General features: G+C 38.7%; 1 protein-coding gene across 2 annotated transcripts; it reads right to left on the minus strand.

The window, feature by feature from the left end:
- Positions 1–54: 54 nt before the first annotated feature.
- Positions 55–12,112, minus strand: zp3c (zona pellucida glycoprotein 3c). Of its 2 annotated transcripts, none has more exons than XM_062033569.1 (8): positions 11,484–12,112; positions 11,302–11,408; positions 7,727–7,830; positions 3,035–3,212; positions 2,824–2,941; positions 2,652–2,749; positions 2,510–2,583; positions 55–257 (listed from the first exon to the last, which is right to left on the minus strand). In XM_062033569.1, the coding sequence occupies exons 1-8, from the start codon at positions 12,060–12,062 to the stop codon at positions 91–93; spliced, it is 1,425 nt and encodes a 474-aa protein (XP_061889553.1). In that variant the 5' UTR covers positions 12,063–12,112; the 3' UTR covers positions 55–90. The 2 variants fall into 2 exon arrangements, with proteins under 2 accessions (XP_061889553.1, XP_061889554.1); XM_062033570.1 differs by having other exon boundaries at positions 2,652–2,746; positions 11,484–12,111.
- Positions 12,113–12,489: the final 377 nt, after the last annotated feature.

Below are 12,489 nucleotides of genomic sequence, written 5' to 3' on the forward strand. Positions count from 1 at the left end.
CCTTGTTACAGCATGACTGCATGTAGATGGCAATTAAATATTGAACAGCACCGATAACATGGAGTCAGTTTATTTCTAAAAAGTACTCATTCACGTCTTCGTGTCCCAGTAACTGAGGAAGTCTCCATGCTGCGTCATGTCCTCCGAGATGGATGTTCCCCAGCTGGAGGAACTCGACGACAGCTCAAACTCAGGGTTCGCATCATCACCCTTGAAGCTGACCTTCCAAGACGGACTTGAGACCACGTTGCCAGAAGCTGTTGGAAATTATTTCATCATATCAGTAAATGTTTTTACACACCGTGTTACTATTTGTGGAGGCGTGAATTGTGCTTCCACAGAAAGTAAAATAGACAATACTGCTTGAAAGTGTGATGTGGAAATGCATCGCATTGTGGGTCATGCTGGATTCCGGACCCCCTTTTTACATGGCTGAATACAAGACTGTGCTTAAGTTTTGTTTTTTTCTTTAACAAGTTCAAAACATGACGCAAATGTGCGGCATTATTAACTGACACAATCGTTATCATGATCGCTTCAGGAAAAAAAATATTTGATAAGATTTTTTCTCATTTACAGCGTGAAAGCAAAGCCAAAGGAAGTTGGGCCTGGCTAGCAGCCGTGAGACGATCAAACATGACTTTTAACGCCATCACCTGGTACATGTTGCTGTGTTCACTGCATTTTCACACTGGTAAGTTTGAATCAAAGCATGTTGTATTCAGTTAGTAGGCTGTTAGCGTTAGCCTAGCTAGCTGCGGGCGACAAACAACGTACAGTATATTTGAAAAAAGCATGTGTGTTTACTTTTAGTCATGGATGAGTAAAAAAAAAAATGGAGGGATTGGTATTATAGGAGCAGTAGCACAGTGATCGAAGTATTTAAAAGTAATCATGGGCTTGTTTTTTGGGGGAAACCTGCTTGTGAAATGAGGCTGGGCACCCTCACTCCATCCTAAACTCAGGAGATGAAAGCTGTAGATTACGCGCAATTGGAATGGAGGACGATGAGCTAGCAGACTTTGCATTCTGAAATGTTTCACTGGTAATAAAACTGACTTTGTTAACAAAATATATACCGTATTTTCCGAACCATATGGCGCACCGGATAAGGCGCACTTCCGATAAATGGTCTATTTTTGATCTTTTTTCATTAATAAAAAGGCACACCGGATTATAGGGCGCATTAAAGGAGTAATTTTTTTTGTCTGAATGTAAAACACTTCTTTGTGATCTACATAACATGTGATGGTGGTTCTTTGGTCAAAATGTTGCATAGATGATGTTTTACAGATCATCTTCAAGCTGCTTTGACAGTCGCTTCCGGGTGCGCCGTTTTGTGGGCGGTCTTATTTATGTGGCTCACCTTTGGCAACGTCTTCTACCCGTCATCTTTGTTGTAGCGGTGTAGCGTGCAAGGACGGGAGTTGAAAAAGTGTCAAAAGATGGAGCTAACTGTTTTAATGACATTCAGACTTTACTTCAATCAATCAACGGCGCAGCATCTCCTCATCCGGAAACACAGGAAATGTGTCCCGGGAAAAAACGTCCGACCGGAACTTTAATAACTAAAGTTTCTTGGGTGAATAATGTAAACTCACTACACCGGTATGTTTTAACGCTTTCATTGGGAGTTTACTGACAGACATAAGTAAGAACTTTACACTACTTTATATTAGAAATGGCAACAGCGGTGGATGAATGTCCCATAACAAGAAGATATAGAAAAAGAAGAAGGTTATCGACTATAGTGTCGTCACGGACTACAATGGCGGACTCACGCATTTTTTCAGGATTTATGCAGATCCCAAATACAGATCAGCAGGTACCAGAAGTTAAGTTGCTTTTGCATAATATTGCGAAACAAAACGCCAGATAATGTCTTACCTTATACACACACCATAATAATACTTGTATGTTTAATGCGCCGACAATCCTTCAAGCGGTGCGGCTTCATAGCTTACCAAAGTCGTACTAAAACATTTTCATAGATTTTTGAGCGCCGTGTGTAATGTTCTATATTTTCAATGGAACATTTAAAATGTTGGTGTTGTTTACTTGAGACATATTGCCATCATAGTGCGGCCTACACTTATCTCTTATGTTTGACTGCTATCTACTGGTCACACTTATTACGCCATGTACCAAATAAAATTGCTTCAATGTGAGTAAGCTCAACCAAACTTATTCCTTACATTAGGCACACTGGGCAATAAGGCACACTGTTGAGTTTTGAGCAGAAAAAAAAAGGATTTTAAGTTCGCCTTATAGTCCGGAAAATACGGTACAACTCTTCTATATTGGACGTGCTCATATGGATCAATTCCACCAATTTAACTTATTTTTCGAGGTCCTTGGAATAAGGTACAGTTTGTCTTGGTGCAGTACCTGGATTTTTATGTTTTTTACAATCTATATGTTGCTCAGCCATGTAAACACACCCTACGTCCAGCAAAAATGGCTACCCGGCACCCACAATGCATTGCACAATCACAAGCCCTATTTGTACCTTTTGGTTGTGACATGCAGGAGGATTCCGTGCAGCAGGCACACACATGATCTTTGCCGTACAACTCCTTCCACCTGAACCACACACTTTAATTATCAACTGAACCAAAATTTATTTTTTGTAATTTGTCGCAGTAACTCACTTTTTAGCAGCTTGATCAAAATGACACGCCTTTGATCTCGGAGTTGGGGTGGGATGGGCCATAGACAACTCACAGTGCAGGTAGAGCTGCTGAAACTGCTTAAAAAACAAAAAAAGAATAGTGTCTTCTTTTTTTTTTTTACACTTGAGGCGTGTAATCAAACCGATCGTACCGGTGATGAAGTAGCAACCATGTCCTTGAAAATGAAGGCGCTCACGCGGAACTTTTGGACATCTAAGGGGCCCTTGAGAAACAAGGACTGTCTCGTTACCACACTGTCGTACATACAGCTGCAATAAAAGCACACATCATTGGTTCATGTTAAAATGTCTCATTATATAACGTTTAAAAAAAAAAAAAAAAAAGAGAGTTGAGCAATTTACCCTTGGTTGTCGATAATGGCGTATTTCGGTTCCGAGTTAGAATTTTGGGACGGCGTCATGAAACACTTGTTAATGTAAAGCCTCAGGTCCGTTGGTCTGTCGTCAGCTCGTTTCACCTCAAAGTACATCGGCTCTCCCAACATGAATGATTTGTCACCAACAATTTGATTCCCTGATGCTTAAAACAACAAGTGAATACATTTCAAAACAAACACGGGACATATTGAACTGCCACTTTCGCGATTATTGATCTCTGATTGTTACATAATGGCATATAAATGATATATGCCCTGTTTTGTGTGGCCCCAATTTGGACTTTATTATTACTAATTAGGGCCTGAGCAGCGAATGCTGCGAGAGCCCTATTGGAATAGTTCCATACATTTATTTTTCTCCCACTTCGGTCGCATTTTTAAGGCCATTGACAAGCACGAAAAGTCACCAATTTTTGCAAAAGCATCCAGTCTGGGAAAAACTGAAAATGAAATGTCCAAATTGGTTCTCTACCGCACCTTGGAAATTTAGAAAAAAAAAAGCACCGTCACCAGATTAACTAAATCACACACGTAAAAGTCTTAAGAAGTCATATTTGAAAACAAACATTACGTTGGCCGTATTGGTTTCTGTCTACCATTTTTAGGCCAAAAACAGTGGTCGTACTTTAACAAAAATCCTCCTAAGGACTTTGACTGAATGGACCACAGTTAAAATGTCAGATTACATACAGATAGGCAATGGTGATTTTGCTTATGCCAGGGGTGTCCAAAGTGCGGCCCGGGGGCCATTTGCGGCCCGCAGGTCACTTTTTAAACGGCCCCACGGCACATTCTAAAAATACGATAAAAAAAACAACAACAACATAAAAAGTGGTATAAAAGAGCAACCAGGTGAACAAGAAAATGTTGCAATGTTTAACCTAATAACACAAAGCTGCCATGCAGGCTGTTTCTTTCTTTAAAAAAATAATGAATCAAAATCAATGTCATTATGAATTATTGACCTATTCAATAGGTCAACGTCACATTAAATATTCCACTTTGAGATATTCTTTGGGGAAAATGTTGCATATTTTGTGTTTGCCATATAAAAAACTAAGCTTTTTTTTTTTTTTTTAAGGAAGGGCCTAAAACAAACAAACAAAAACCATAAACAACAATACAACTTATAATTGACGGATAAATCTGAAGTTGATCAAGATTATTGTGTTAAAAATAAACAGTAAAAAATATATAATTTATTTTTTAACACTTTAATGAGTTGGACCCTTTTGGATCCCCAATAATTTTAGTGTGATTTGTTTTTAAGTGTCATTGCTCAAAAAATAATAATTAATTAAAATCAATGTTGTTATGAGTTATTGACCTTTTTAAGGCTCAAATTATATAATCTGAAATATTCCATTTACAAATTTTATTGGGTAAAAATATTACATATTTTGTGTTTTTTTCCATTAAAAAACGGGTTTCTTTGACAATAAGAGCATACAACTTAAATCTTTAAAAACGTTATATTGACAGATAGACCTAATGTTGATCTAGAGATTTAAACCTTGAATAATAATAAAAATAATAATACTGAATAATGACACATTTTAAATATTTTTTTGACCAAAACCCTTTGGGGCCCCCGGGATTGAGCCTGAGTGGAGGCCTAAATGTATATTTTTTATACATATATTGTATTGGTTTTTAAAATAAAAAATATCAAAATGGCCCCCGCTAGCTTTGATTTTTCAGTGTGCGGCCCTCAGTGGAAAACGTTTGGACACCCCTGGCTTATGCTATAGGATGTGGGTGTGGCCTTCCCCACATCTGCGGTCCCCTCCAAGGATCCTTATTGTATCCCATTAGATTGAGTTTTTTCTTGCCCTGATGTGGGATCTGAGCCAAGGATGTTGTTGTGGCTTGTGCAGCCCTTTGAGACACTTGTGATTAAGGGTTATGTAAATAAACTTTGATTGATTGATTGATTACTGCACTTAAGAGGATTGGCTCTCCTTCCCAACTGTTATGAGGCTTTTAGGTTGGGGTCCAATCATGACTACACATTAATATCGACACCAATGTCGCCCGCTTGTGGTGTGAATTTATAACAGTCATTACTTCCTTTCACATGCTCTGATCTTCCTGAAATTTCGGAGGATTGGTTGGGCATTGGGAAGAACGTGAGTGCACGTGTCACGTGTGCCTGCCGACTCACATGACCACCGAGACGCAATCTTGTAAAGTCGCCAAGATTTTGTATGGAATAAACTTTAATATGACTTTTGACTGTTTTAAAAGATGGGATTAACATACACTATATTGCCAAAAGTATTTGGTCACCTGCCTTGACTCACATATGAACTTGAAGTGCCATCCCATTCCTAACCCATAGGGTTCAATATGACCTTTTGCAGCTAGTACAGCTTCAACTCTTCTGGGAAGGCTGTCCACAAGGTTGCGGAGTGTGTTTATAGGAATTTTCGACCATTCTTCCAATAGCGCACGCCATAATTCCTCCTCCACCAAATTTCACACTCCGCACAATGCAGTCCGAAATGTACCGTTCTCCTGGCAAACTCCAAACCCAGACTCGTCCATCAGATTGTACGTGGGCTAATTGGAAGGTCACATGAAGTTTGGAGCTCTGTAGCAACTGACTGTGCAAAAAGTCGGCGACCTCTTCGCACTATGCACTTCTGCATCCGCTGACCCCTCTGTCAGTTTTTGTGGCCTACCACTTGGTGGCTGAGTTGCTGTTGTTCCCAAACTCTTCTATTTTCTTATAATAAAGCCGACAGTTGACTTTGGAATATTTAGGAGCGAGGAAATTTCACGTCTGGATTTGTTGCACAGGTGGCCTCCTATGACAGTTCCACGCTGGAAATCACTGAGCTCCTGAGAGCGGCCCATTCTTTCACAAATGTTTGTAGAAACATTCTTCAGTCTACCACAGGGCAGCTGTGGCTACGAAAGTAGCTTACCACCACCAGGTGTGAATGAATGATGGGTTTAACATGTAAAGCGACTTTGGGTACTTAGAAAAGCGCTATATAAATCCCAGGTATTATTATTATTATTATTCTCCATGCCTAAGTGCTTGATTTTATACACCTGTGGCCGGGCCAAGTGATTAGGACACCGGATTCTGACCATATGAATGGGTGGCCAAATACTTTTGGCAATATAGTGTATCTAGATAATGTGATTGTACATACTCTCATCCAGCCATCACTGTATCTGGTGTTTGATACGCCAGTCTTCCCAACGTAATCAGAAACCACAATATTTACATGTTTATGTCTAAGTTATATCAATTTGTTTCATCAAGCGCTCAAACTAGTGGCGTCATTTGGCCTTTTTAGGGAAACTAAAGGATAATTTGGTTCAAACAACCTTATTATTGAACTTCAAAAGCAGAATGTATTTTTTTTTTAGTAACTTTTATGACGTAGCACTTTATTACTGACAGATCCCAAGGAAATAATCTTCAAAAGTAGCCATGATAATTTGATAAATTTGCAAAATTACGAAAAAAAATTCATCACATTTACATTATAGGGTATTGTCTGTAGAATTTTGAGGACAAAAATTCATGTATTCCATTTTGGAATAAGGCTGTAAACAAAGAGTGAAAAAAGTGAAGCACTTTGAATACTTTCCAGATGCACTGTATGTATGTTTGGTGCTCAATTTTTTATCATGTCAGGATACAGTATGTGTGTCATATGGTGCCTTCTACAGCTGTGGTCCCCAACTTTTTTGTAACTGCGGACCGGTCAACACTTGAAAATTTGTAGCACAGACCGGGATTTTTTTTTTTTTGTCATAAAAAAATACAATCTTGCGTGCTGACAGACTGTATCCCTGCAGACTGTATTGATATATAATGTAGGAACCAGAAATATGAATAACAGAAAGAAACAACCCTTTTGTGGGATTGAGTGTAAATGGGGGAGGGAGGTTTTTTGGGTTGGTGCACTAATTGTAAGTGTATCATGTGTTTTTACTTTGTTTATTTAATAAAAAAATAAAAAACCTTTTTTTATTTTATTTTTTTTATTTCTTGTGCGACCCAGTACCAATCGATCCACGGACCGGTACCGGGCCGCGGCCAGGTGGTTGGGGACCACTGTTCTACAGGATAATTTAATCTTCATTGTAATGTACTGCACTCATTCTGCTCCACATTTTGACTACACACAGATTTTCTAAAGGGCTTTAATTGTTTTGCATGAAGTGTTTGAAACGATTGTTTTTTTTAAATTAAATTAATCACATTTTGGGATTTGGATTAATCACAGGTGATTACTCGCGTGCATAATTAACATTTTATTGTGAAAATCCCCCAATATTTGTGCACAAACGCAATTTTGTTGTCAGAATGCCATCCAGAAACATTTTTAAATGTTTTACTTGAATGCATGTCTTTTATTTGCAAAAACTTGGTAATCGTTTTATCTAAAGTTCTTTCAGAGTCAAATTTGCCAGCGAGCATACCACTCATTGTTCATCACTAACCGTATAGCAGTTAAGGTAAGAGCTTGCAAAACAAACTACATGGTTAATCTAAGTGTGTTTGTGATTCATTTATATTTGATTTAATCACATGAGTTTTAATAATTTTGACAGCCCTATTTTTAAATACATTGTTCCCTATCCCCTATAAAATGCAAAATGTAGTGTTAAGAGTAGAAGAGGCAAACCATACCATCTTGTGAAGTGAGGATGTAAGAATGTTTTGGTCTGAGAGCTTTGTACACCGTGCCTTTCTTCAGTTGGATGGAGATGCCAGGATTGAAGGAGTGAAAATGGCTGCAGAACAAACATTAAAAAGGTAATGCACACTTTGACAGAATGTCTCATTTATTGTTAAAACCAGATAATATGAATATGAAAAAAACTGCAACCTATAGTACAAAAAATACGGTACTCAGAACAATGCTAGGTTTGAAAAAAAAACACCTGTGCTTTGGAAGTGGAGTGTTAATTTGTTTTTTGCGACACCTAGCGGTCACAATAATTCCTTAAATTAAGGGTATGGCGCAGTATATTGACTGATGTAAACACGGTTGTTACTGCATCTTTTTTTTTCTTAAACGCTTCTTTGCATGTGTAAGTAATATGAAACTACTATTTGATACTTGTTTCTATTGAGAAATGTCATGTTTTAGACTGCTATATTTTCCAATTAAGGACAATCATTACTTATGTCTACATCAGGGGTCCCCAAACTTTTTGAATCGGGGGCTGCATTGGGTTAAAAAAAATTGGCCAGGGGCCGGGCTGTCTGTCTGTTTGTCTGTCTGTCTGTCTGTCTGTCTCTCCGTGTGTGTGTGTGTGTATATTCCTCACGTACTAATTGACTAAAAGAGTGCGCACTTGCCGCACACTCTCGACACTGCGGCGCGAGCATGTAACGTTACCAATGGGAAAATGCATTTTTAGACAATATGGGGCGGCATAGCTCGGTTGGTAGAGTGACCGTGCCAGCAACTTGAGGGTTCCAGGTTCGATCCCCGCTTCCGCCATCCTAGTCACTGCCGTTGTGTCCTTGGGCAAGACACTTTACCCACCTGCTCCTGGTGCCGCCCACGCTGGTTTAAATGCAACTTAGATAGTGGGTTTCACCATGTAAAAGTGATTTGAGTCACTAGAGAAAAGCGCTATATAAATATAATTCACTTCACTTCAATATGATTTGCCTGAGCGGCTAGGAGACCCCGAGAGTTACAAGCGGTAGAAAATAGATTAGAAAGGACACTTTTTTTTTTTAAATTGAGATTTCCCGTGGCCCGGATTTTGGATGCTGGCGGGCTGTACTCGGCCCGCGGGCCGTGGTTTGGTGACCCCTGAGCTAAACTTTAACGCTGCAGTGTATTTTTTTCTACACTTTTATTGTAATATTTTCAAAATGGGTTTGTTCTATTTTTGGCCAAAATAAGACAAAGAAAACAATCTGAAGTTGTCTTTATTTTTTTTGTTTTAATGCCATGATTTTAATAGTCCGGCCCGCGTGTGTACAGATTTATCCCTCCATGCGGCCCCTGAGCTAAAATGAGTTGGACACACCTGATGTACAGTATTACAGTATATGTAACAGCTGCAGCATACAATAGAGAGTAGATCCAGCAGAAAATAGACATTATAAACAAAGAAGAGGTAGCTAAGATGGAAGCTGTGGGACAAAAAAAAATAAAAACTTGAGACTTCCCGCGGGACGGATTTTGGACGCTGGGGGCCGTAGTTTGGGGACCCCTGGTCTAGATTGTCTGCTTAGCTGTTGTGTAGCTGCTGGCTCCTAACATTTCGCTCATTTTTAACTTTTATAAGGTTCACAAAAATACCTTTTGGAAGACATTGAGATGTTACCTGGCTGTCCAGTTTTGCACAAAACACGTTGCAGGACTACTTCTGAGATTTTAGATGCCAGCTGATATCATCCAATACTTACATCAGATTGGTACACACCTGCTGAATAACGCTTTATGTTTTGTATTTTTGTCATTTAATATACGGCACATGTTTCACGCAACAAATGATCATACGTATGATTTCGGTTGTGGGGTTTTTTGGCCAGGGAAACCAAAAGCCTTCCCAGCATGCCTTGCAGCACTTGATTTTCGACATCTTCACATGAAATGATAATCTAATACAGAGCTGGGCAAATATTTTGACTCGGGGGCCACATTGAGAGAAAAAAAATGTGTTTGGGGGGCCTAGGTGTATGTGTGTATAAATGATATAAACACATTTAGCTGTAAAAATCTGCTGTATAGTATGTGTTCTTGGGTCCCTTTTTTCCCCAGGAACACATCCATCCATTTTCTACCGCTTGTCCCTTACGGGGTTGCTAATACCAAAAATCACAATGTCCGATAGAATTCTAAAAACGTTATGACAGACCACCTCAAAAAAACAAAATGGAATTTTACAGTTTTTTACAGAATGGGACACCCAAAATGTACATGAAAATAAAGAAAGTGGGATTTACAATATTAACCACGAGCAACAAAACACTGAATATTAACATATGAACATCGCTCCTCTTACTTCTCAGACCGGCTTCTCGATAGACATCTTTTACAATCAAGCAAAACAACAAAAAGGAACAGCAAAATATGAATGCAAAGGGTAATAAACACCTGCAATATGATATATTATCACGTAAAAATCTGCTTCTGAGCTGCTGTGACGTAGATTACCGTAATAACTCGTATAACACCCAAAAGCGCAGATTTCGACCATTGCAATACTTTTTATAGTTCAAGACTCACGGTCATTTAAAAAACCGCACTGCACATCATAACGGGGGCGACAGTTTTGACGTTAAAGGTCTAAAAAAAAAAATATGTAAAACGTCCGGCGTGCCGTATTTTGCCCAGGTCTGATCTAATAAGTCGTACTTTTGATTTGTTAATAGTTTGTAGCATAAAACATGTACATTAAACGACAAAATACAGTGTTATTTCATGTAATGATTGTACTGCCGTGAAAGATTTATTTAAAAAAGGAATGCACAATTCCCAGGATTCCTACACATGCACAGATGCAGGGGGCCCATTAATTGCAATATACAGTGCTTGTAGAATTGATTTGAACTCATTTCAATATGTGGGACTGATTTGACGTTCAAGTGTTTTGATGTACAAGCCGTGGAACCAAATCAATCAATCAATCAATCAATGTTTATTTATATAGCCCTAAATCACAAGTGTCTCAAAGGGCTGAAATGAGCTTTAAAGTTGAGGTACCACTGTAAAAGATTTTTTTTTTTTTTTAAAGCTCTGGGTATGTTTAACTGTTTTCTTAAAGCAGCAATGTTTACTAACATTACTTGAACTTTCCCCCTGAAAAAAGAAAATACAGTATTTTCGTCCATCTTACTATCCCCGTTTACAGCATATACCAGGGGTCCCCAAACTTTTTGACTCGGGGGCCGCATTGGGTTGAAAAAATTTGGCTTTTTGGACGATATGATTTGCCTAAGCGGCTAGGAGACACCGAGCGTAACAAGCGGTAGAAAATAAATTAGAAAGGACAGATTAAAAAAAATAATAATATCAAAAAAATATGTATATATTATTTTTATTTTTACTTGGGACTTCCTGCGGGCCGGATTTTGGAGGCTGGCGGGCCGTATCAGGCCCGTGGGCCGTAGTTTGGGGACCTCTGGCATATACCATACAATATTTCCAAGTGAACATATATTAATGTTAATTAATTATGCATTTGCTTAAAAGGGAATGCAGTGATAATGTAATACCTCAAATAACAGGTTCTTACCGTGGATATTTGCACTGCAGGGAAATGTCAAAAGGCATGTCTCGTACTACTGGAGTAGTCGGCTTGTAGTGGAGCACAATACTGACAAACAATTCGTCTTTATTACTCTACAACACAAACGTTCATAGGAATTATTGCACGCTAAATGGTGTGGAACATTGTAAAAAATGAAAGATGCTAACCTCTTTTTTGAATCCACAGTCACTTTTCAGCAGGTAGAGAAGGTAGTAATGGTCTGCAGTGCCTTCATTCACGGGACAAACACCAAGTTGCAAGTCTTTGAATGCGTCTTGAGTTGAAAAGAGCTCCCGTCTTACTCTCACGTACATTCGGTCGACATGGCACAACACATCAACCATCTTAGACGTGCTTGTTCCACCAGGTGAGGCAATAGGGGGAGGTGGTGCTAGCAACATTTTCTTTACCGGCTCAGGGACGGGTCTGACACCCTTTTCTGGCTTAAAGAACTCTTTGGGGTCCTGTGAGACGGAGACAATTCGATACCAGTGAGCCTCTTTTCTTTGAGGTACTGAGGATCTGCTTTTTAGGAATGTCACATCAGATATAGGAGAGCTGGGTTCAAGGTCTTGGTACACTTCTTCATCCGGCTCTGTCTCCATCTCTGCCTCCACACTGTCCCATTCTAAATCTACCTCTTCAGTTCCAGGAACACTTGGAAACGGATTGGGCCGGGCAGAACAAATCAGAAGTAACAAAAGCCAAGGATGCTTCAACCTCATTTTCTTACAGACCTTCTTCATTCCACAGCTGGCTCCTCAACTAATCAGTGGCACTGAATCCCAGCTTCAGGTAAGGCCAGTTGGAGGTGGGCGGAGCATTCCAAATATCAGTATTGGATCGATACTAGCTTGATTAGATTGATATTTTTTAAATATTAGTCTATGTTTCTTTTAACAAATAACCATGTATTTTTTAAAATTATGTTCTGTACATATGATACAAATAATATTAATAATAACAATAATAATATAATCAATAAAAATTGAACCATATATATCTAATACAGTACTATATATATATATATATATATATATATATATATATATATATATATATATATATATATATATATATATATATATATATATATATAAGCTCCAGCACCCCCCGCGACCCCGAAAGAGACAAGCGGTAGAAAATGGATGGATGGATGGATGGATGTGTGTG

This window comes from Entelurus aequoreus, linkage group LG22 (assembly GCF_033978785.1).
Source record: "Entelurus aequoreus isolate RoL-2023_Sb linkage group LG22, RoL_Eaeq_v1.1, whole genome shotgun sequence".
In the NCBI taxonomy this organism is placed as follows: Eukaryota; Metazoa; Chordata; class Actinopteri; order Syngnathiformes; family Syngnathidae; genus Entelurus; species Entelurus aequoreus.